The sequence below is a fragment of the Oenanthe melanoleuca genome, chromosome 3, assembly GCF_029582105.1.
Source record: "Oenanthe melanoleuca isolate GR-GAL-2019-014 chromosome 3, OMel1.0, whole genome shotgun sequence".
In the NCBI taxonomy this organism is placed as follows: domain Eukaryota; kingdom Metazoa; phylum Chordata; class Aves; order Passeriformes; family Muscicapidae; genus Oenanthe; species Oenanthe melanoleuca.
This window is the reverse complement of record NC_079336.1, coordinates 53,218,027-53,243,467: the sequence shown is the minus strand read 5'-3', so window position 1 is coordinate 53,243,467 and position 25,441 is coordinate 53,218,027. Positions and strand designations below refer to the sequence as shown.

The window sequence follows — 25,441 nt, the reverse complement described above, 5'->3', positions numbered from 1 at the left end:
TACATGATGCTGAATAAATATTAGTCACAGCCACAAATTATTCAGATGCATTTGCAAGTAAAATATTTCTGAAACTATTGCTTTTATTTTTTACTGTATTTCCAAGTCTTTTCCAGAAAAGCATTTAAGCACATGCCTAACTTAAAGCACATGAAAAATCCCATTGATTTAAGTGGGCTTAATCACATCCCCTAAGTCACACACATTCTTCAGCACACTCCTGCATCTGGACTTTTCACAATAATCAAAAGAGTAGAAACCAAATGTATGTTCAGTGTAAACCAAGTTTTTCATGTGAAAATGTAGACTTATTTAATAGGCATGAAGGCACAGGGCATTTAGCCTTGCAAAATGAAAAAGCTAGAGAAGATTGATTTACTGTCATGTTGTTGAATACTTTTTTTCATTACAAAACCCTGAGCCCTTTTTAGTGAAGAAGAAAGTGAACATGCTAACTTCACCTGGACACCATCAAAATCAGAAGCCTAAGCTAATGTACAATCCCTGTGCTAAGGAAACTTGTATTTTCATTTTGCATCAAAAAATAGGACAGACTTTTGAAATTTTTGTGAGTAATTCTAAGTTAAAATTCAATATTAAAATCAATTAGAGGCATTTGGTATTTTAGATGCTTGAACAAGTATCATATCATAGAAGCAAAACTCATCTGCAGAGATTGGAGTGTATCTGTCAGATTCTGATGATTTATTCTAAAAAAGCACCATTTATAGAGAGAGATAATACTTCTATTAGACTGACTCATATGCTCCAAATCTCATGTATGCAGGCATAAATACAAACCTTTTTTTAGGTGAACAGGTCCTTGTGGAGGATTCAACAAAGGTCTAAGCTGTCCCAGTTTTCAGGCCTTGAAGACCAATTTTGCCACTTGCAAATTTTTGCCATTTTTTTCTAGTGGTGTTATCTGTTACAATACAATTGTAACATATCCATATCCAATTGTAAGATATCCATAGCACATCAGGGCTGTAACATCACTAGTAACAGAGAATTTCATGAACCCTGGAGACCCCTGTGCAGAAGATGGTATCTACCTTGAGGAAAGTTCATGTAGCTTATGGCAGTGGCAATTTCCCCAAATAGTTCTATCCCTAAAATTCTAGTCTGGGGCCTCTCTGGAGCCAGAAATACCAGCCATAACAAACTCTATAGTAGCTATGTGTCAGTCCTTGTCAGCAGTCCAAGGACAGTATGTGACAACAGAACATTTTATTGGATTTCCTTGTTATTAAATAAAGCCCATACAGTGCCTTTCCATTTAAAATTCTTATACTGACATGATAAAATCCAGAAGACAGGCAGAGAGCTGAACCAGAGGAAACATGACAGTGACAATGATAGAATTACTATTTGCTGCCAAGCCCTCTTCTCATCCCATCTTGCAAGTTTACAAGCCATGGATATTATTCCATAGAATTCTCCTGGATACATTTTTAAGAGATTGCCTACTTAGCTTTAAAGAAACGTACTTTCAAATTAGAATTTTAATCAACTCAGAAAAAATGGACATTTCTATTGCATGTAGGTCAACAATGAACATTTGTATCTTTCATGACAAACTATTTCCCCAATGATATGCAATTCATACAACACAAGTCCACTCAGTTTATTCTGCATGTCAAAATGCACAAATTGCTTCTGAGTGCTGTCTCATTTGGTCTGTCCCATTTGGTAAATTACAAAAATAAAAGATATATAAAGCTACTAATATAGCTTGAAAAAAGTGCCTTCAAATTTAACTAACTTTAAATTAGTGGTGGATTATTGTACAGAAATGACAGAATGCTGAAGTGACAGAGGACAAAGGAAAGACCAAAAAATGTGTGTGTCCACAGATGATGTTACATTGTATGTAAAGGTCTTGCAGCTGAGAGAGAACAACACTGATGGTTCTACCTCAAATTCCTGTTAGATGAGAGACAAGGAATTATGGTATTACACTTTATTCTTGATCTATTCTTGTAATCCAAAGTGGGAGATAATTTTGGATCCTCTATGGCAAGCCACCTCTTTGTGCCAGTTCCTGTATCTGTGGAAAGGAGGTAGTAGAATACCTAAGTAATTCACAAAAATACTTTGAAATTAATCTTCAAAAATACATGTTTTTTATTACTTTTTATTACAGCTGTCTTGAAGTTATGGCATTTTTCTTCAATGACTGATTTTAATTAAAAGCAAATAATCACTCATTAGGGAACCTACTTTTTTTTCCTTACAAAATCTGTCATTTCTTCACTTACCTATTTAAATGTTCTTTGCTTTCATAACTGAAGTATTTGTGCATAGTACCCGAAGCTAGACCAGATAACTTCCAGACATCTCTTTTAAGCAACATCACTAACCTGAGAAGATGAATAGCCTGTACTATTCCAAGTCCTACAAATACTGATATAACAGAGACAAGAACCACAACATGCTATGCTGCAATGCAAAACAGTGAAACAAAGCATTTCAAAATTCAGTTAAAGAGTTTAAACTAATTTTCTTTTCTTTGCAATGAGCTCCAGCCCAAGTGCTAGCAGGCTGCCCACCGCAGAGGTGGGGAAGATTAAATGCTGCAGGCACAGGGCTCGTGCAACAGAGAGAACAGAGAGGTAGCTGCAGCTGAAAACTGATCTGCAAAGGGATCACATCTGACAGCTTCACACATTAAAACCAAACAAAAACGGGGAAACAGCACTGTCCAAAAAAGGTTGCCAAGGATTGTCCATCTGCAAGTGGGACATAAATGCAAGTAACAGATATAACAGTCTGTACAGTCTGATAAAATACAAATAACTTACCCAGGGCACAAGGGGGATGATTGTCCAAATGTCACAAAAATAAAAACCTGTTCTTTCAGGTTTAGCTTCACATCTGCTAGTGTCCTGCCCTACGGCACCGCAATCTATTGTTTAATTCTAGGTTAAAATGAAGTAATCTAAATATGCAGGCTGTTATATAAAAGGGCCAGGGGATGAAATTACACCAGTTTCTAATAAGGCTCTTTGAAATCCTAAACTAGCAGGTTAGCAGCCAAATTGTTCTTCTACTAATACAGACTGAACAGAAAGTGATGACTAAAAGAGACAAAATAAAGAGTATAAATCTGTAGTTCTCAAAATCATAAGTGTATCTGCTATACTGAAGCACACCAGAAGACTATTTAGGTGCTAAAAAATTATCATTTTATTTACCATCTTGAAAAGACCAGTCTTGAAAAATTTTTGTCTTTCTATTGCTAGACTCTTCATAAATTCAAGATCTGTAAAATTTCCTTCTCTTCCATTTCAAAACAAATAGAACTTTTAACATAGCTTCATCTGTCCATGTAAGATCAATTTATCTAGTTTTAAGTATTCTTTCACTTGGTAAGCAGCAGCTGCACCTGGTGACAGGCCTCACACCCGAACATGAAATGACCATTTCATTATTTTTTTTCTCTCTGTGCAGTACATGTCTTACTATTTTCCTCTTTTTCATTCAGAATACTATTTACTGAGCCTTCCCATAAATTAAATCCCATGCATGGACCTACAAATATATTCTACATCTGAATTGGAAAGAAAAAGAGAGTTGTGAGCTTTTTTGGGCACACACCCCCTAGAAAGTACAGTAGCATGATAGGCTTCATCCCAGACTGCTCCATGCCAGCTGCAAGGATCCACTGGATCTCAGCTGCACCTGATGGATCCCAGCTCACCTCTACATCAGCTGGTAAATTGCATCATTTTCCTGCTGGTCTTCATAATAGAGCTATTCACCTATTCAGTTGTCAGCAAAGACAGGAAAGCCAAAGTATAATAAACTCTATTCTGATTCTGACTCTTTTTCTCTCTGAATGATCTTGATTAAGTCTTGATTCCCCCAACTCTGCCACTCAGAAAAGGCAAGGGAGAGAGAGCACAAGAGGTTTCCCAGTACAGAGGCTCCAGAGCACAAGAATTAGGCAAGTAGAGTGACTTCTGGTCAGAAATAGGAAAAACAAATAAATTATGACATAATGTAATGAATTGTATATATATATATTACATTTAATCAAGCTGGCATCTCAGAAAAGAGCAGCTGCTCAATTCAGTCAAGCACAACTCTTCAGAGGCTCTGAGAACAGGGAGCACAGATTTCTGAAGCAGTGTGTGGTCATGCAGTCATTGCTCTGAGACAAAAGGGGAAGAATTTATTCCTCATAGGGCAACAGGGATACTGTGGAATCACTCATTATGGTCATATAAGTTTCACCAAACTTATATGCTTTTAGGATAGGAATCACAGAACCAATCATTTCTTATTGGTGTATATTTTTGAGTTAAAATAATAATAGTGATCTCAAATTTGCAGAGAAGACTATCAGAATAAAAGCTACACTATAGTATAGTATATATATACCAGGAGGATGATCTACTCTCAAAAATTAGAATTATTTCCTTTCTTTAAATAAGAACTTGAAAATTAATCTTGTCCACTGTACCAAAGAATTGTGTCTAGCTTATTTTCCCAAGGATAAAAGATTCTTTAACAGAATGCCCTGTTAATGATTCTTAACAGGGAAATCAAGCCAGTAAGGGAATTTTTCTCTTCAGAAAACTCAACTGTCCATCAAACACACCATGCAAAAGCAAACACCTTCTTACCCACCTCAGCTGCAGAGAAAAGCAGTCTTTAATGTAACCAAGGACTAAACTACTCAAAGCCAAGGTACCAGCACAGGTTGAAGCACAGGTCTTGCACTCATGCTTATTCACACAATCTAATACACATGCAACAGAAGCTAGATCCTTATGCTCCATGAATTTTCACAATCTAAATGTTATGCATTTAGCTCCCAAAAGAAATTTTGAGGCTGGAATGAAGTATTTATGCTCCCTGAACATGTAAAGAATTAGAAATCCTGCCTGATGGGCAGAAACTGTCCAGAGCTAACCAGTATAAAATCAGCATTAACCAATATGAAACCATAGCTACACTTCAAGCAGGTACATCTGATACCTTCCTAGAATTTGAACCACCAAAGGCTCCTGGGATCTCTAGCCCACAGACATGCCCTGTGCCTTTCAAGGAACTAAGCCAGAGAAGCTATTTTCTTTTTTGAAACTTGGCTGAGAAAGGAGTTTAATCATGATGTAACAGTCCTTTACCAGGACAATGCCCAAGCTCTTGGAGAGATTTTGGTCTCAGTGCCCACCTGGATAAAGGGAGTGATGAAATGGCTCTCCCACCCATTACCTTCAAGTTCTGACACTGTTAATGAAGAGTAAGAAGAATAAACTTGTCTTGAATCATGATTTTCTGTGACACCAGCATAAAGACAGCAAATCCTGCCTTCATATGCAACACAGCACAGATTTTACCCCAATTTGCAATCTGCAGACCATTTTCACACGTAGCATAAAGCTATGTAGAAATTATGAGAAATATTACAGAGATTATACTATGATGGGGTAGTAAAATTGCTTCTAAAATATGCATTTATCAGGCACCCAGGGTTGCAAAAACATTTTAACTATTATGGAAAGATGTTTTTGCAGTAAGCTAAACTGCCTCATCTACTTTCTATTAATAACCACACCATGAATACTCTACAGAAAAATTGTTTCACAGACTGCAAGAGATGAACTTCTGCCTAATCTTTTATGACCTTTATAAAACTTTATTAAATTATGAAGCAATGTAGCTTTTACAGGCTCTAAAGTTTTGCTTGGGAACACTTTAAATACATAAATATGTGCAGCTGTCCCAAGTAGTGCCACCATAGGGACTTAAGACACTGTTAAGACCTTCCAGTCCCTTACCATTTAAAATCAGTAATAAAACTCTAGTCCAAGATAAAGTCTCAGATAGGAGCTACCCAGCCAGGAGCAAAGTACTCCTTATTAAAGAAAATTACTGACATTTTGGAAATATATGCAACTCTTCCCACTTCCTTGCACTTGTGTTACCAATAAAAGGCTCTAAAAATACATATATATCCAAATTAGTTTATTGAATGGATAACCTCCTTCAGCATGTCAGAAATAGAAATACAAATCCCTTTGTTCATCTTTAGTATGCTAAGTCCAAGCTGAGAATCACAGGGATCATAGTACTGATAAAATATGTCCCTATTGTGACCAGTAAGGAACAGCTGAAAATTGAGATGCTAAAAAGCCCAGTACATTGGATGGCAAGCCCAGATAGCTTTGATTTGCTCAGGACCTGCTGTCTCCTCAGAACTGCAGTCTGGTGGTGAGGGGGTCTGGAGATGATATCCTTAAAGGCAAGGAAAAAGGAGAATTGTCCATCCCACTTTTCCCAGAAAAGTCATCAGTGACAAGAATAATCTCCCTCCGACATGGAACAGGGGAATAGAGCACCAATTCTCACAATCTCCCTTAAATCCAAGAGAATCATGAAAAATTAATGTATATCATCTGCCACAGTCTGACAATTTGAAATATTTTGTTTTGGTAACCCTTGATTTGGAAAAAGTGACAGACCACTATGGATATACATTTTAATGCAATGATTTGAACAAGGCATACCACTGTGCACGTTTCTAACATTTTATTCTTCCAGTGTAGCTTAATTATATCCCTCCAACAACTGTAGTTCCATAAAGTCTTATATAACAATGATCTTGTTCCTTTCACCAGGGAAAAAGATTAAAACTGTTCATCTATTAAACAAACTAAAAGGTTTAAAACCAGGAGCTAGGAAGACTTCCCCAGACCTTACCATAATTTTAAAATCCAAAATAAAATCCTTTCACACAGTTTGGTTGAACAAAGTTCAATTTATTCTATTCAATTTAGCAACATTTGTACTTACTGACTGTTCACTTAGATCCTGAGAGTCTTCCATTGAAGTTATTCACCTTTCTTTTCCTCCACAAGAAGAAATTATCTTCCTTCCAATTTACAGCTCAGTAGTCTAAATTAAAAGACAAGATTAAAAAATGACATGTTAGTCTACAGTCCTCACTTATAAGGCAAATTTGCAATAAACAAACACTATAACTGAGGTTGTGATTTCACTAAAACCTGAAGCAAAATTTGCATATGAAGAGTAATTTCATGTAAATTGCTTCAAGTCCTTTAGTATTATTTTGGGAATTTTCTCAAATACACCAACAGAAACAGGAACTTTTATTTGACTCCTTCAAGAGAAAAAGTAGCTCTGAAAACAAACCAATAAAGAAGCTAAAATGTTGAATACAGGCAGCTGTTTAAGTAGTCAACAAATGATAACCCTTGAGAGAATATCTTAGACAGTTATAGAACAGAACTGCTTAATACATATTTAATGATAACCTCTTAGCCATTGAGTGTCTGGCAGAAAAATAGGTTATTATGCAATTATCAGCATGAAGTCCCCTCTCTAAGGTTCATTAAATTCCTTTAGGATTAAATTAAATACATAAAGTGGTTTACAACAAGCAGCTCCCTACAAAGTGTTAAATGACAAACATTATCCTAATTATCTACTATGTCTATGCCTTCTCTTATGGGGTGAATCATTCTCATCAAATACAGAGACCTTCAATAGGAAAATTCTATTTTCCAGGAGTTCTGCCTATGAATGATCATGGTAACCCTAACTATAAAGTCATATGATTATATTATAATCTCCATTCTCAGAAAAGATCCTTTTTGGAGTTATGCAAATTTGCGTAATTTAGAGGCAAAAAAAAAGTGACAATGATATTTCATAAATGCAGTAATAATATTATTAATCAAAGGTGATGTACATTAAAAAGTCAATATGTAAACATATATAATAAGGAACCCAAACATCATGGATTTGCTTATCAATACTACTTAGTTTTGTTAATCAAGAAGGCAATGCAAGGAATTACTTAGGACTATGCTCAATAACATAATTATATTATAGATCTATTTTAAATTCTGACCAGCAAGCACTAATAAACACAGCCAAGGGTAAAACATGCACAGCTGTACTACCACTTGCAGAATATTTGAAAGGAACCATGGAACCCATGTGGAACAAGCCATGGCACCCACATAGTCTCACCCACTGCCCTGCCCTGCACTGTGAGCTCCTCTCTTATTCTCAAGTGCCACTTACTTGTCATACCTCCACTCAGCCCCCAAAACGTAAATCCCAAAAAATCATTTTCTTTTGCATTAAATACTTTCTGGAACGCACACAAATGCACAGCCCCAGTCTACTTGGCTTTCAAGTTTCACCTGGATTTTTGACACCCTCCTGTCTTTCTTCCCTCTTGCCTAAGTTTCAAAATTATTTTCATCCACATTTCATTAATTTTTGCCATGATGTTACATAAGGAAAAGACAAATTGCAAGAAAAGAATTTTGCATGTATTTCACCATGTCGTAAAGCTGAAAAGAATTCCTGTTTCTCAAAATGGTTTTAACTTCCTCTGAATTTCAGAGGGATCCAAGACATTGGTGGTTTTCCCCACAATGCCTCCACCAAAACTGTAATAACTTCCAATGATTTTTTGGTCAATGTGGAGCCCTCTATTCGTGAATATCCTCTCCAGTGTTTGTTCAATGAAGAGGGGAATTGAAAGGCTTCCTTAAAACACCCACTATAGGCAAATTTCAGAAAGGAGAACAATGGATATTTTAAGAGAAATACAGCTGTACATGGCATTGACTGCAGCAGTCCCAATCAAAGCAGGCAACTGCAAACACAGAGATGAATTTTTACGACTGATACTAAAATATTCCATTAATAACGTAAACATAAAATCTCCTTTGATTTAATTAAAAGCTTGTACTGAGTTCATATTATTGCATTGGTAAGACTGCCTGCAGAAAAAAATGGTCAAAATACAAAAGTTGTAACAAATTATCTGACTAGTTTCTAAGTATACTGACTGAGAAGTCAGTACCTGGCTTGCATTCAAACAGTAAATGCTCTAATTCTGTCTGTCACTGAAAGTGTCAGATACTTCACTTTCTGTATAAAACTCAACTACAACTCAACTACAGAGCTATACCAGAACAGACAGACCTGTTTTTCTTCCCCTGTTGATGGATGCTTAATCAAAGCACACTGAGATCAACAAATGGATGCCACATTTTTTTAAAAAAAGCCAGTGTATCAAAATTTTAAATACATCCCAATGACACAAATCCAACAGGAGTTTTACTACTAAGAACTGCCAATGATTCACCCACAGTACGTGTTGGGTCCCAAAATTCAGGTGGGTGTATTCACTGGAATACATCATTAAATATGCCACTTGTGTTAGTCACCTTCTACAAAAGACAAACTTTCATGAATTTTCAAAGACACTTTACTGAATTGCAAGACAAAGACAAGCTTTTTAAATCTCTGCAGAAATACACAATATGTTAAATATATCATTTGCACAAGCATACTAAATTAAAAGTTCACTTCACACTGCCTCAAAATTCAGAAGTTCTTACGGGAAATGGAGCTTTTTAAAATAAAATTCAGAAATAATATTTTATCAGTATTATTCTACCTATCAACAGCTAAATCCTGCTGCATTCTGAGCCCAGTTAAAGTGGCTGATTATAACCAACTGCAAACACAAAGATTTTTATAATGGCAGTTATGCCAATTGCACTTAGACCAAATCCTTTAGGGTTTAGTTTTATAAATTTGTAAAAGGGGAGAAAAACCATTAGAGAAGTCAGTGATTTAAATAAGACCAACATTACTCCCTAATAAAGATATAAAATTAAAGGATAATAGTAACCTCGTGCTGTTTTATGAGGCAATAATCCAGTTACCAATTCAACCTTGTAGTTTATTCCATCAAGAGAACCAGATTAAAAACAGAGGGAGGGAGGGCATTCCTATCCCTATTCCATTGCAAGTGTTTCTAACTGGGTTTAAATATTTTTAAAACTGTTGTTAAAAGTCTTAAACTCACAGACAAGCCAGAATGAAGAAAAATGCCTGTTTCTCCTCTTTATCCACTCCTTGCAGATGTGGCTTTAAAACTGATGAAGTGTTTTATGCCCGCAGATAAAAATTTTACCTTTCTAAGAAATGTCTTAATTAGGAGGATTCCTGACTTTCCTCATCAACAAATGCATTTAAATCTAATTTTTTATTTATTTGTTTTTATCTGGGGGAATAAAACACTTCATCAAATTTAAACGGCAACTTCCAGGACTTGACCATGAGGAGAAACATGTGTTTCCTTCCAGAGATACACACATAAGTAAAAGAAAATAAACTACTCGAGGATCTGCTGCACACTGCTTTATAAATGACTGAAAGGGCAATGCAATTTCATTTCCTATGGGAATGTCTACTATGATCCTGTGCTGCAACTTCCACAAGCTCAAGACAGAATGTGAAGCTTGGGGACCCACAGGTAAAAACCAGCCTTTAAGCACTGGATGTTTCCCAAGAGTATCTCAGAGGCTGCCTCAGGCCCTCCAGTTGGCCAGATGGGGATATGGATCTCCATGAAGAATCCTGGAAGAGGTGTTTGGCCATCAGACAAAAAGTCTCCCCCATTTCACTTCAACACAAAACTTGGGAAGGAAGTCCTCTCTTCAGCCTACTAGGAACTGGTCTTCTGAAATGAAATTCATGGGCAGCGTTATCCTCAGTTTCTACCACATTTTTTTCACATTATAATTGTCTTGGGCACATTTTCACATTCTTTTTATTCTGTTTTATCTAAAGAATACCTGCTTCTACTGAGGTTATATCATGTGATGCTCCCTAGTTCTTCTGAGGTTGTATCATGTGATGCTTTGGCAATATAGCTCGGAAATTTCATGATCCCAGACAAATATACTACACTGTTTCACACATTTTGAAACGTGTTGGTAATAAGCCTAGCAGAAGGATGCTGCTGTGGTTTACACAATTAATTCAGCCACAATGAAGAACTCATTTCTGTCACAGCCACAGGTAGGGAGTCAAAATGTTAAGAGAGAAGTGGTCACAAATAGAGCAATTTCTCATTTTCCAGTGCTCTACTTCAGAAACCTGTGATAGTACTAGTACTTAATGCTGAGACTGACACTGAATTAATGCAGGACATGAACCCCTAAGTGAGGACAAACTCCAGGGCTCAAACTCTCTCAGTCTCTCAGGCAAGTCTCACTTTGGGTTTGCACCACCCCTACAGAATATCTGAGTAGAATAAAACATATTTAAAGCACTGTGAAAGATTATGCAAGGCAGGTAAAGAGAAAATTGCTTTAGAATCAGTACAAGAAACTAGTGCATATGCACTGAAATCTCATTGAGTTAAATTATTTCATGCTGTTTGTTTCCCATTAATCCCATTCCTTTGAAGGAAAAGGTATGGGCTGTAACAAACAGGCACTACCTAATATTCAGTAATTTCCTACCTAAGAAAACATACTTCTGATTGTTTGTATGCCTATCACAGAAAGTCTAATGTGAAAAAAATAAAATATACCTAAATTAAAAGGAAACTAAATGCCAATTTATTAGAATTCAACCTTGCCTGCCAAACAAAGCCATCCTGACAGTATGACTTTGTCAGGGACATGTAGTCTTGCCTGAGGAAAACTGGTAGGTGAACACAAATATATTCAGAATTTCTAAATTATTTAATTCTCAAATTTTTTCTTCTCTCATTCCAGAAGGAATTTTGCATGTGTATTTAGGTTTACCTGAGGCCCTTTCCCTAGCTAATGTCTGCTATCTGATATCAGTATGAGCGAAATGAGCCTCCTGAAAAACTCCTACTTCATTATAGAAACAAATCTTGCTCCATAGACTAAAGAATTAATGGGAATATAGTCTTTCCCTTCCTCTTCTTCTAATACTTTTTTTCCCTTCCTTGGGGCCTCCTCTGTAGAAAGTTAAATACGGCAGCCTTTGGATCAGTTTGATTTCAGTCCACTTTTACCTTGCTGAGGATGAGAATTTTACCCTCAGAGAACTTTTAGAGTGTTCTGGAACACTTTGTAGCACATTTAGTTCCCACTTCTATATTAATGGCTTCCAAAAAACTGAGCTCCTTCCTCACCCAGAGCCCTTGGTATGTGGTGGAGAGAAAACCAAGCCCTAACATCATGTACCTCTGATTTTAGCTCCAGACATTTCCAGCAAGCACTGGTGGAATGAAATGGTCTTCCCTGGGATTTGTGTTCTGCTGAGGACCTGCCTACATCAATTTGCATCTGCAGATGCACTGCTTAAATAGAGAAGATAGATTACTCCTTATTTTGAATAATCTTAATTATGCTGGGATTTCACAGAACAACTCATGCAACTTAACACAGATGAATTCCCTATTTTAGCCACATACACTGCTGCTAACAGGCAAGGAATACAGGAGGAATTTCCAGGATGAGCTGAAAAGCAAATGGACCCACCCAGCTGCTTTCTCTAGAAATAGCCCTCATTTTCACAGTAAGTACTTGGGTGACAGCGTGCTGGTAACTTGGAGGGGGCTGCACAGGGCACACTCTAGGACCTGTTCAGTGTCCTCATCCCAGCACACATCCAGCATGGATGTGCATAAGAACATGCATATGTCTAAACTGGGTATATGGTATGTATGGTTCTAATGTATATAGAAACTGTGCTTCTGAAATTAATCAGCTTCAAGGAGGCCAGACATTACTAGATTTAGAGTCTTGTTATGATCCCTGCAGGAGAAGAAATACTGTTTGTTCCTGCTAACACAACATTTATTTTCAGATCTTGTGTTAGGATGCAGGTTAAGAACAGGCATGGGATCTTCAACATCCACCACACAATTACAGTTCTGAGCTCATCTAGTTTCCTTCTACCTTCTCCCTCTCCTGAAAAAAATCTCATCTGTAACTGTGACATAATTTGTTATTTCCACCTTCATTTCAGAGCATGTGAATTCATGCCAGACATTAAATACAGTAACCAAAACAGGCACAATTCATGCCACCAAACCACAATACACTGAAAACTCCTCACAATTCAAATCAAATTACTGATTTCATGCAAGTCACTATACATTTGTTAGACACAGACTTGCAAATTCTGCATGGTCTTCAATGAATATTTGTTTAATTGTCAGTTTAGTGTAATTTGCTTCCTTGAACAGAACTTAGTAAAAGGTGCCATTGCTTGTGTAGCATTTGTGGACATTTTATTCAAGAAAAATTAAGATGGTGTTGCCACTCTGCATTGGGTACTTCCAACCTAGAAACAAGTCACACCACCACCAAACCATTTGGTACCAGTCAAAAGCAGGCACCAAAACTAAAAAAAAAAGAGCAGAACAATACAGACCATGATGACCCTGTATCAGTTGGGTATGTGAACCAGGTAAGAAACAGAAAGGGTCTGTGACCGATCTGCCTGCTGATGCTATCATCATACAAGAATAACAACAACAACAACAACAACAATAACAAAAAAGGGGAAAACAGGAAGACTTCCTGGCAAACAGCAAACAACTGCAAGCACTGGAGCTCATTTACTTTAGATTTGTAACAGAGCATGTTGGTGCAGCATTTATCTTCTGCAGCTCTGAGTACCATCTATATAGGTACCCAAATATGACTAAAACTGATACCCCCACTCTTCCTACCCCTCCTATCCCACATCTGTGTAACAAATAAGAAGGACTAACTTTGAAAATTTCAGAATACAGAACTATGAACTCAGCAATACCTCCCTTATCTTAGCAATGCACAACACTGTGAAATTGGTAAGTATGAGAGCTACAGGTCTTGGTAGTTACAGAGCTACAAATCCACTGATGCTTGGAGGCTTCCCAAATATGAGTGACCTCTTCTCTCATGCTTAAATAAGGCATGCAGCTACACAGACTTCATCTATCTCGTTCCAAATTAATCAATTAAAAATTTTTCCAGATAGAAATGAATAAAACAAATGCTGACACTGTTTCTGGCCTCAGTTTATAAACAAATCTAATCACGAATCCCACTGTGTTCCCCTAAAAATAAAGATAAAAGAAAGGTGGTTCCCAGGGAAATGAAATAAAACTCAAACAAGTAATGTAGAGATGTCACAGATAAAAGCATACTCTTAAATTTTTAATTAAAATTTTTGTTTTATTTTCCTACTAGCTGGCCATTTCAATGTTCTAAACAACTAGATTTTTTTTAGGGAGAAGGACTTCGGTTTTTACTACACAGTGTATTTCACTTAACTTCTGACACAATTTTCTTCTCTTTTTTTTGTAGAAAATGGCTGTGAACAAACCAAAGAAAACATTTCAATTATTTATAAACATGCCATTGAAGACAGAAAGAAAAAGGCTATACTTGGTTAGCCAGAATATTTAAAGTCACACTGTCAACTTGAAAATAATAATTATTTCTTATTCCCTCTATCTAAAAACATGTCAAATTTACCTTTTACACATTAAAAAAACCCAAAAACTTTGTGACACAAAAATAAGCATAATAAAACAATAAAGGTTATTTCTAAAATAGAAACATTTTAGAATTTAGGAGAACCTAAAAATTAGAATATCCACAAGGTAAAAGCAAACAGCAGCTTTCCAAGGGCTGAAAAACTTAATGCAAAATATCCAACCACTTGATATTATTAAACCTGTGACAGCACAGTACCTATTCATCCTATGTGCTTTAAAAATCATGCCACAGTAAGGGGATGCAATGAGAGTAAATGTAGAAGTTCAAATACTTGCTAGGCTTACTAGAAACATCCTGGTGAAGGAGGAAGTTGCAGCATGCCCATGCTTTTTAGGTGTGAGAGTCATTGCTCAGCAGCTGCTATTCCTGTTACTGCCAAGTGTCTCACACGAAATTCTTTATCGGAACATTTTGAAATGTCAGAAAGAAATACAAAGTAAACTCACCGAAAAGATACCTGGGTACTTTGGTTCTGGTTTGGTAGAAGAAATTAAAAGTTTTTCTCAACTAAAGTTGACAGTAACCCCTAAATATTGCACTTAAGAAACTGTTATTTTTTCATTTCATGAACGATAGGAAACAAAAAGTGTGAATGCAGAACTGTCTCAGAATACAGAACTCTGTCAGGTGCCAGCATGCAGCTTGGGTTCTTTCTGACAGAACAGAATGACAATTATTACTCACCAAACTAACACTGCTGCACCCCAGCCACCAAGTCAAACTGAAACCACCAGAACCCAATGACTGAAAGTAGAAAATTTTCTATGTACCACCTTTGTCCAGCACAAAGAAAATGCAAAACCCCATACCAGATGTAATCTACATTTTTATGCTGCTGATCCTCTCACGATCTGTCTGCACTCATTTCAGCTCCTGACCCATCAGCAGTCCCCAAAGGCAACTGAAATGTTGTGACATCCGTGAACAGCTTGCAGTCCTACAGGCAAATCTCTTTTACTATGAGCCAGCAGTAAGTGTGCCACACAAAGTAACTGTAAAAAAACAGGTATTCTCAGATTTTAACTGAAACAACTGCTTTGACAATGCGTCCTTTACCACATTTCCTTTTCCTCATTTATATTTTTATTAGCTGTGACCAAACAATGTTGCGTTCTTCTTTGGTCAACTAAAATTTGTTAATCCCCTGGAAGAAACATTTTCCAATGTTTAATTACTCCTCTGGTCTTGAATCTGAAACCTCCAATTTTTTAAAGCTTCCTTTCTAAAGTTAAGAAAGCTTTTCAGTAGCAGCTGCACCCATATTATCTACACAGCTAATGCAACCCCTCTTACTCTGCTGAGTAATTATTTAAGTTCTACTCTTTTTTTTGGCTACAATACCATCATTATCATTTGTTATGGCCTCAATTTGGTTTGTTTTTTTCTTTAAATAAACTGCTGGCATGTAGTGAAGGACATACTGTTTGCTTGCTCTCAATTTGCTCAATGAGCCAGACTGCTCTCATCAATCTCATTATTTACCCATCCCTCGGTCTTTGTAGTAGCAGCACTTCAGGCATTACAGTCTAACAACAGAAGTATAAGGAAGTTTGTAAGAGGAAAAATATCTTTTATTAGGTCAGCAATTGTTCTAATCCAGGGTATTACTTCTTGTAGAATTCACTAATCTTGGTGTCACTGGTAAAATAACAAATAGGTTTTGATTTGATGATTGCCTCCTGAAAAACCCTTTGTAATAGCATGCTTTTTAAGGACTCGTTAACAAGTAACAAGTGTTTGCAAAATCGATGCTTTAGTTTGCTGCTTAATACATTTCATTTGTGCCAAGTTGATTTTGTATCCTTCAACTTTATTAATCAAAAAGTCATGTCAACTCAAGACAGACTTACAGAACTTTATTACATCACTACACTTATCTTTGGAAATCATACTTGTACTGACATCAAAAATAATATCGCTGGTTTGGCTTCCTTGAGTGTTCATAAACCCGTGATGTGGTATAGTATGCATATTTCAGTGTTATATGGGAACAACATAAAAAAAGGCATTTGGAACGTGATAGCCTGTAAGTTAATACTTTGTGACAGTGGAGACTAATAAAAAATAGTTGCCATAAATTAAGCACTTGTCTACAGTGACAGCTATGTAATGGCCACTTCTGAGAAATTATTGCACTTCTTTCCCCAGGAATAGTGATAAAAGAACGCAGCCTGTCACGAGCGCTGCAGCCCTTGGCAGTGACATCCTGCTTCTAGTGGAGTTATGCTCCGCCTGCTCCCTGCAAGCCCAGCTTTTGGACAGCAGTGCAAAGATCTGGAAAAGTTCTGTCATCTGGTATCACGTCTGAACTCTTGCCTTCCTTCAAGAAAATCATAGCTGTCCCCTCCAAAGGCCCCAGAAATTTCCCTATTGTTTTAACTTGCACATGTATCTGCAAATTACTTGCAGCTACTTCGATTTTAGTCAAAAATCCCTGCATCAACACAATCTTTTGATTAAACATCAAGGGATCATTTTTGCAGACAATGTTTTCATTCCGAAAAATTCCACCTATGCCGCAGACTCGGCGCTGCGCTTCAGGCAGCAGAGGTGGCAGATTAGGTAACGGAGACTGTGGTTCTGCAGCTATTTCTGCAGCACCGCTGCCAGGCTCAGCAGCTCGGGGCTGCCACTCACTCCGACCTTTGCCTCGCTGCCAGCACAGCTGTTTGCGAACCACAGCAAGAGGGGATCCAAGTGAAACGAGTGGCCGGCAGAGGCGGGTTAAGGGGCGGCTTTAGGAGCACTGCCACCAAATGTGGGACCAGGGCTTCCTGCTTTTCTGTCCTCTGCCGCAGGAAACGGACGGAACACGACTTCAGATAGGGTTAGCCACACAAGATCACTGCTATTGATGCTTATATGAACCAATACCGCTAGATAATGATGTAAAAACAGAGCAAATGCTGGATCTCTTCCTACAGACCTTACAATCCAGCTGTTTCAGACTGAGTCCTGATTTGACAGCATCTCGCAAGCTGCTGTTCCAATCCTGGACTTCCTTCAAAAACCTGGGCAGTTTCACAACTATCAGGGAGCAAACTCTTCTACTTCGTTTGTTTTATGCCATATAAATCAGACTATCATTTAGTCAGAAAACTGGAAAACAAACTGAATCATAGCTAACTAGATACCAGAAATGACTAGGAAACACATCACCCAGCCATTTCAGCTGAAAGACCTCATGTTGCAGGTAACTCCTAGACACACTGCTGCACAGTGAGCTCAGGATTCAGATGGTGCTTTGAACATAAAAACTGCTTCTCTGAAGGTGCAATTAACTGAAAAAGAAATTAATTTGAATGTTATACTAGATCCTTCTACCATGCCAGATTAGAATCAACCTAAAAACAGGTGTCTGAGTGGAAAAGTACTTTCATCTTCCCATTTGGAAAACCTACCACAGTCTAAATCTTGCCTTGGGGTAACAAGAAATGTTATTTTCAAGACACTTTCCCAGAATATAATCACTGCATTTGTAAAAACCTCTATATCACCTATTAGTTCTCAACTCCTCGGCTCTCTGTGCTAAGAAGACCAGTACAGAAGCGCTAGGTTCAGTCTGAGTTGCATTGCTAGAACTTGGCAGAGGAAATGTGCATAATCTCCCTGAGCTGTGCCTGGTTTTGTGCAACCATGTCTATGCTGGGACACTCGGGAGAGCTGGAAGAAAGACCTCACATACAGTATGATGTTGGGATGCATAAACTAAGTGTATAGCTGGTTTAGCTGCTCTCTCTTGGGATTAAGGTAAACTTCATTTTCTGTGATGTTCTGGGAATATACTACAGTGAATAAAAAGAAACATCCAGATGAGATTTAATATGGACTTCACTCCTTTCATTGAACAGGCTTGGCATTCATGAAATGTCCCTGAATAAGCACAACCTAATTATTCGTTTCTTTTAGCAACAAAGTTACCTTAACGGAATTAAAACAATACAGACAATTAGCAATATTTCTAACTGCATTGTTTCCAAAAATACAGCTACCATAAAAGGCACTTCTGTGGTCATTTATGAAAGTACAAAAAATAGTTTGAATGCAGGAATATGAAAATGCCTTGAAATGAAAGAAAAATAAGTATAGTTTGGACATCTACACTTAACTGTCTTTTTTCCCCCCAAGTATTGCAGGATCACTTCTCTGTGCACGTGATCTCACACATATAATGTATATTGCAATGCCCCACCAAAAAAGCAGGCTGAACTAAGAATAGAGGACTAGATACTCATCTGGCATAATGTGAGACCACTCCAGTAATTTCAGCATTCCTACTCCAATTTGCAACAGCTAAGTATCTGGCACAAAACATCAAGTTAAGTTTCCAATTACCTCATGCACCAGCATTGATTTCAATAGTTATATACACATAGTCATAGAGGAGAATTATTTGAAAAATTGCAAACTCAGCTCTGTGTTTCTTTTACTTTTATGGTCGAAATCAGACCCTCCATGGTATTTTAATGTAGGTTTTTGTGGTTTAATTATATGTATGTCAAGAGTAGACTAGCTACTCACTGGTCTATCCAATTTTAAAAAAAGAGGCAGCAGCAATTTTTTACACTGCTGAAAATGTGAACTTATACCGGGTCACATCACAATAGTATTTAATTTTAATGCTGCCAAAAAATGTAGTGCATACTAACTTAATCACTCACGTAAGTAGTAAGTTAACACCTATGCAAAAATCAGTCTCTGTGTGAATATTTTTCAGGTTGCCTAGGGAGATTGTTTTGTAATTTTCTGCTCCAAAATAGTCAAATTGTATAGCTCTGCACAACCCTAGTGTGAAGAGAGTATTCAGTCTTCCCAGGCAAACTGAGTTCTTCAGAGACAGCACTTAAATTACATCCAACTGAAATGCCTTACACTGTCTTTCTACAGACAGCTGATTAATGAAAAGTCACTGTAATAGTATTTAGTTAGTTAGTTCTAGGAAAAAGACACAGATCTACAAATGAATTTATGCATAGAAATCCTCCAAAGCTCTTTTCAAATCCATGGTAACTGCAGCCTAACCCAAACCTTAGTGTCTAGCACCCAAGCCTAACAGCCTAAAATCAGGAAAGTCTCCCTGGCTTATGGAGTGAGAAGCTCTGAAGATAATCACTAGTCACTATAATCTTCCCTTGGAGAAATAAAGAAATTTTTAACAAATTGAAAATAAAATGCTTAAACTTCAGTATTCCTCAGACAGCCATTAACATTTGACATGTTGCTCAAAAGCCTGATAGCTAACCTATACAATCCTGTGACTGAGACTGCCCAGTGATGCATTTCAATATAGGACAATCAATCATCAAAATAATTTTCACTGTTTAACATTAAAGCAAAAAGGCAGCCAACTGTTCAACACATTTCTCAGGCTTAGAGATAAAAAGAAGAAAATGCTTTAAAATAACTTTTGCCTTTAAAGTCCTATATTACAGGCATCCCAAAAGTAATCCTTCTGGCAGCATTGCAAACTACAATGTAGACTAAAAATGTGAATTTTACTGCCTTTTCAAATAGATTTTATTATTTATTTGACATATAAGCGTACTTCTTATCTGAGCTTTTGCACTGCGAAGTGTTTCCAAGTTCCTTTAACCACTTCTGATTTAATGACAGATCTAATAACACTGCCAACATTGAAGTGTGGAATTGGCCAAAAATTATTTCATAAAAATCTGATTTCTGTACAGCAACATCTAAAATGTCACCTAATACGTACAAGTAAATCAAAAAGTTTTTAATCTATATTGTAAAGCCTGAGGTAAAACATCTACCGACTTTAAAAGACCGTAATTTATTTTTTATAATAATTTTTATTTAATTTTTCAAAGAGTAATAGTTTATGCCTTCAGTAGAACCATGCCCTGAAATCTCAGAGGTGATAAAAGGGCCATGCCAAAGCTGAAAGGTTTCGAATATCAAACTATACTATTATGTCAGGGTCAGCAAGATCAATTAGCGCTTTTCAATGACAGAAAAAGGTTAAGTTGGACACACATTTAAACAATATTTAAATCCAAAAAAAAGAAAAATAGCACTTATTAGGCACACTTATAAACCTCTTGATCAATGACTGAATATCAACACTCTTCTTCCAGCTGCATACCATAAATGCCGGGATTTTTTAACACAAAATGTCAAGATTATAAATATATTAGATAGCAGAAATACCACTGGATTCCCAAGTACAAAGAAAAAAGCAAAGACATCTGAGTGTTGCTGCTACCAGACTTGTTTTAGCGGTGAACGTCCAAAAAGCTTTAAAATACTTGACCAACTTGACACGTCTGTCAGACTGATGCCGCTGTGTTTGCATTTTTCCTGCAAACCTTGACAGCATCAAAAACGAAAACTAGTGAGCAAATAAACCTATTCTTATGTTCAACCAAAAAACAAACCTAACTCATCCCTCAATTCGAAAATACTAATCTGTAAATTAACTCATCCAAAATCTGGGTAAAAAGCAAGTGTATATCTTTGGCAACTAACAGCCAGAAACACGCACACCAGGAAGAGAGGAAACTTACATTTCAGTTCTTAGAATCACAAGAATACTCATTGGAAATACAGGTATGTTGGAAGTTAATTCGACACCTGTTAATTCAAGCGTTGCCGTCGTAAACATGGCTTGAACAAAGTAGCTGGTTATGATATCAAATAAAGCCAGCATAAAATCACAATAAAAATCCAGGAGATTAAGAAAACCTAAGGAAAAAGTGCACTGTGTTGAAATCAGTGATTTAGATTGGTATTGCACTGAGTAAAAGCAATGCAAGATTACTTTTCCTCAGCAATATATTTCAAAATGTCTCTTTTTTAAGCCCATTTCTTCAAGGAGTGATTTGAAATATTTACTACCAGACAGTACCTAATTTTAGGTTTTAAGTGCTTTAACAGCTCTATGAAATATGATCAGCAGCTGCAATATAGAAGTATGCTGAATAAACGCTCCTTATAAAAAGGGAGACCTGCTTTACCCTGAGTTCATAAAATCCCTACTTTCAAGAAAGAAAAAGATAACACAGAAAAAAAATTAATAGCTGTGTCCTAGAGCATTTAACAGAAATTCCAGTAATTTCTTTTTTCTTTCTGCAGTAACTTTAGTATTTAAGAGAGTAAAATGCTGTTTAAATTTTAACACTGGAGGATTGCACACAACATCGTCCAATACCACCAGTTCATCAAGGAAACAGACAGGTACCTTTCCCTCACCAAACACCAGTGTTTTTAAAGTTAATTCTAGGATTTGCATAAAGTTTAAAGAGTTGCATAAAGTTTAAAGAGCTAAACTTTAACACTTGCATCAGATGCTAAAAATATGCCACATGATACTATCTATAGCTGTATTTCTACAGTTGCCTTGTTTGAAATATTTTAACCAGGAACTGCAATTAATTGGAAACTCACCAGTGTCCTACTCAATACATTGCTTGTTTAGGATTTATTTATTCCGTTGACATTATCCATACATAATAAATTTTTACTGCAAAGTGTTGTGAGGCCATTAATAAATACAAATGCAGCAAGAGTAACCTTCAACTAAATTTATTATTAGTACCACCATATACATGTAACAATTAATAACTGCATACAAATGATCTGAACAAAGATACATAAAAGATTTGTCAATATACTCCACTTTCATTTCTATTAAATTCGGCTGAAGAACATTTGGTAACAAACACCACAATTAAACAAAAAAAAAAAAAAAAAAAAAAAAAAAAAAAAAAAAAAAAAGCTGTTTCAGACATAGCCCACCTTATGTTAGATGTCAAATAGAGAAAGAATCACCGGGAAGAGAGAGAAATGTCAGTCTGTATTTCCACTTTACTCACAGTATGATCTATATTGCAAGTATGCAAGCATTTGTTATTCGGCAGCATTTTCAGAAATACTAGGAGAAGAGTCAAACCCACAGCAATTCTGCAAAACTTTTCTTTTGAGTGTTAAGGAAATGAAACAAAGATACGGCCTCGGATTTATTGGAAAGTACATGCTTCTAACATCAAACCCCGAGGTCAGACCAGAAAAATCTACTTGCCAAACAGAAAAGATGGATTTTTTATATAACTGCCTCTAAATCTAAACTGCTGATTAGTTTATCTTGGGTACGCTTTTTAGTCTCCGCAAGTGAAACACGTAAAACAAAACTCAGAAAACTGTAAATACTGGTTCCTTACTGTTCTAGCATGACTTCATAGTTAAACTGGAACCGTCCAAGTCGCTCCCTTGTGTGGTACAGCGTGAGTCCCGGGATTTTTGTAAATACCAGCTATTTCCCACCGCCACGCGCGATCCCTCCGTGCGCCCGGCTGCAAGCCCTGCCCGCGGGTACGGGCCGGCAGCACCGCGCCTGCTTGGCTCCGAGCGGCAGTTTCATAAATGTAAATGAAACTTTAGATGCCAACTACCGATTGGCAGCGGCGATGCCGTGGGATCCCGCTCTCCCTTCCCGGCGGAAGGCGCCGCGGGGCTGATCCCCGGACAGCCCCGTGTCCGGCCGGGCGAGCGCGGAACCCCCGCGGCTCGGGGAGAACCGCCGTGTGAAACGCAGCCGGCGGTTCTCCGCGGGTATCTGACTTTGGAAGTGTCTGTAATGACAGCAGGGGAAGGAGATTAATGGCTGAGAGCCCACTGGTTTTGAACACGGAGAATCCTGTTACCTCCTCGCGGATCAAGTACGCGCTCACACCCGCACACACACACAAGGCTTACCCACGTGGAAACGCTTTCTAACCAAAACACAAGTCCCCGCGCCGCCGCTGGAAAAGGCGGCGGGACCCCCGCGCCGGGGCTTCCCCGAGCCCCGTCCGCCGGCGCAGCGGGGACCGCGGCGGGGGCGGGGGCGCGGTGGGACGACCCGAAAATGCTACGTTTTGTCTTTAAACCACAAGAAAAACAAGCCGGGGCGGGGGAGGGGAAGGGCAAGAGACATCCCTCAGGGAGACGAAACGGAGAGCAACAAAAACAACGGGCAGCTCTGTCGCCGCTCCCTTCGGACACCGGGAAAAGCGGCGGCCGGAGCGCCGGCGGCGGCTGCCGGCCGGGAGGCAGCGGGAGGCAGCCTGTCCGTCCGCCGGCACCCGGGCACGGCCCGCCCGCAGCGCTCCGCCCCGGGCAGGCGGGCGGCCGAGCCCCCGAGCGCTGCGGGCAGCGGGGCCGAGCGGGGCGGCGGAACCGACCGAGAGCTCTGCGCTGCCGCCCGTGCCCCCGCGTCCCGCCGAGTGCCCCCGCGCTGCCCGGACCCTCGCTGGGGAGCGGGGCTAGGGCAGGGACTGCCATCCCTGCTGTCCGGAGGGGACCCCGCCGCCAGAAACGCTGTTCCCTCCCAGCCTGCGGTCGGGTCGCCGCTGGCCCCGCCGCCGGCAGAGCGTGTCGCCCAGCCCGGCGGGCCCGCAGCCCCCGGCCGCTCGCGGGGCGCAGCCCGGGCTCCCCGTTTCCGCCGCACCGGGAGTGGGCGGGAGGCGCAAGCGGGGAACAACGCGACGGCACCCGTCGCGGCTTGCTCCTGTCCTGGGGCTTACCCCAGCAGCTCCGCTAAACCCAGCCGAAGAGCGGTGAGGGCAGAACGGCAGGGAATATCACCTGGACACAGGCAGAAAGTCCGGCTGGGCGTGGAAAAAAGTCACCCCGTCCGCACGGAAAACCAGTTTGGTTTTTCGTTATTAAACTCGCGTGGGGCCGGGTGAAAGCTCGTCTCTACCCCGCAATGGACGGCTCCGCAGCTCCCTCCTATCACATTTGTTTTACAGCAACTTTGATGTTGTTGTTGTTGTTGTTGCTGTCATCGAACCGACACTAAAACAGTGCTAAATAAACGCTAAATCCAAGCAGGCGCACACACCCCCTCCACGGACACATGCACATGCAGCAGGGAACCCGTTTCCTCCACCTCCGAGCAGAAGGGGTGGGAGGGAGACGCGGGGACGGGGAAGTCAGAGACACTCACCTTCTCGCTGCCGGGTTATGCCTCTACCTTTATTTTAGGGCCGCTCCTTATTTATTTATTCTTGTACCTTCTCCGAGCCGAGGCTCCCCTTTTGCACTGCTCCTCTGGCAAAAACAGAACATCCCCCTACAAGTCGTCCCCCCCACCCCTTTCTCCACACACAAATAAAGCGTAGCTCGGAGCAAAACGGGAGGGGAAATTCGGCGGGGCGGGGGGGGGTTAGATGGAGGAGGAGGCTGGTACGGGAGAAGTCAAACACTCCTCGCACTTCAGTGAGTGCAACTAGTTGCCTCTCACGCACAGGAACGTAAAAAGTTTCCCTGGCTAGGGACGGGACTTCCCTAAGAAAAGGTACCCCCCTCCCGCCCTCCCGCCCAAAAAGGCCGTCCCGGGAGCGCGGAGGTGAGGGGCGAGGAGCCTGCAGGGCAGCCAGCGCAGCCCCGGCGCCGCTCCGCACTTGTGCGGGCAGTGCCGCGGGGGCTGCTCCGTGTGCCGGCCCCTCCGGGCACCCCAGCCCGCTGCCCTGCCCTGCCCTGCCCGCCCTGCCCGGCTCCAGCACCGCTGCTCACCCGGACACCGCACCGCTCTGGAGCGTCCCGCCCGCCGTCCCGGCCTCGCAGCCCGCGGCCTGGACCCTTTGCCTTCGCTGCTCGCTGGCATCTGCAGTTAGCAGTGATGGGAGCAAAGAGGGGCCCTGAAGGGTAGGGATTGATTAATGCCAATCCACTGGGCTACACGTAGTGAAGTCCACACTATACTTTTCCCCTCCGCTTTTTCTAGAAAAGACCAACGCTATAAAGTAATCCCGAGTTTGAATGATCAAGCATGATTAAGTGCTGCAGGACAGGACTGATTGCCCTTTTATAGGATACATTTGTCTCCTTTCTCTCAAGCTGGTCAGTGTGGATGAAGGCAAAATCCTTTCCAGTGGTCTGAAACTGAACTCTCTTTTCTGCAAGAAATTCAGCAGCTGCATTTGGTCCTCTTTTCTCCTTTGTGTGGGGAAGCAGAAGAAAATCCCTAATTGCTCAGTCACATTTCATACTCTTACCCTTCACCTTGTATTATCTTCAGTTTCACTGAGTGGATTGAGTGGCTCTTGTTCAGCCAGTTGCATCACCCTCTTTCTCTCAACTTCAGTCTCCAAAGGGTCTAAGTAAAAGATGCAAAAGAG

The 25,441-nt window shown here is 39.6% G+C and overlaps 1 protein-coding gene across 12 annotated transcripts in view; it reads right to left on the bottom strand.

Annotated features, from left to right (window-relative positions):
- Positions 1–24,530, bottom strand: part of EYA4 (EYA transcriptional coactivator and phosphatase 4) — a 136,116-nt gene extending 111,586 nt beyond the window's left edge. For 11 of the 12 annotated variants that reach the window (XM_056488410.1, XM_056488409.1, XM_056488412.1 and 8 more), the window contains exons 1-2: positions 24,268–24,530; positions 6,805–6,906 (exon numbers count right to left, since the gene is read on the bottom strand). In XM_056488410.1, coding sequence (XP_056344385.1) covers positions 6,805–6,837 — 33 coding nt within the window. In that variant the 5' untranslated portion in view covers positions 6,838–6,906; positions 24,268–24,530. Of the gene's footprint in view, positions 1–6,804; positions 6,907–23,033; positions 23,145–24,267 lie in introns of those variants that run through there. The other variant, XM_056488411.1, reaches the window with a different exon arrangement.
- Positions 24,531–25,441: the final 911 nt, after the last annotated feature.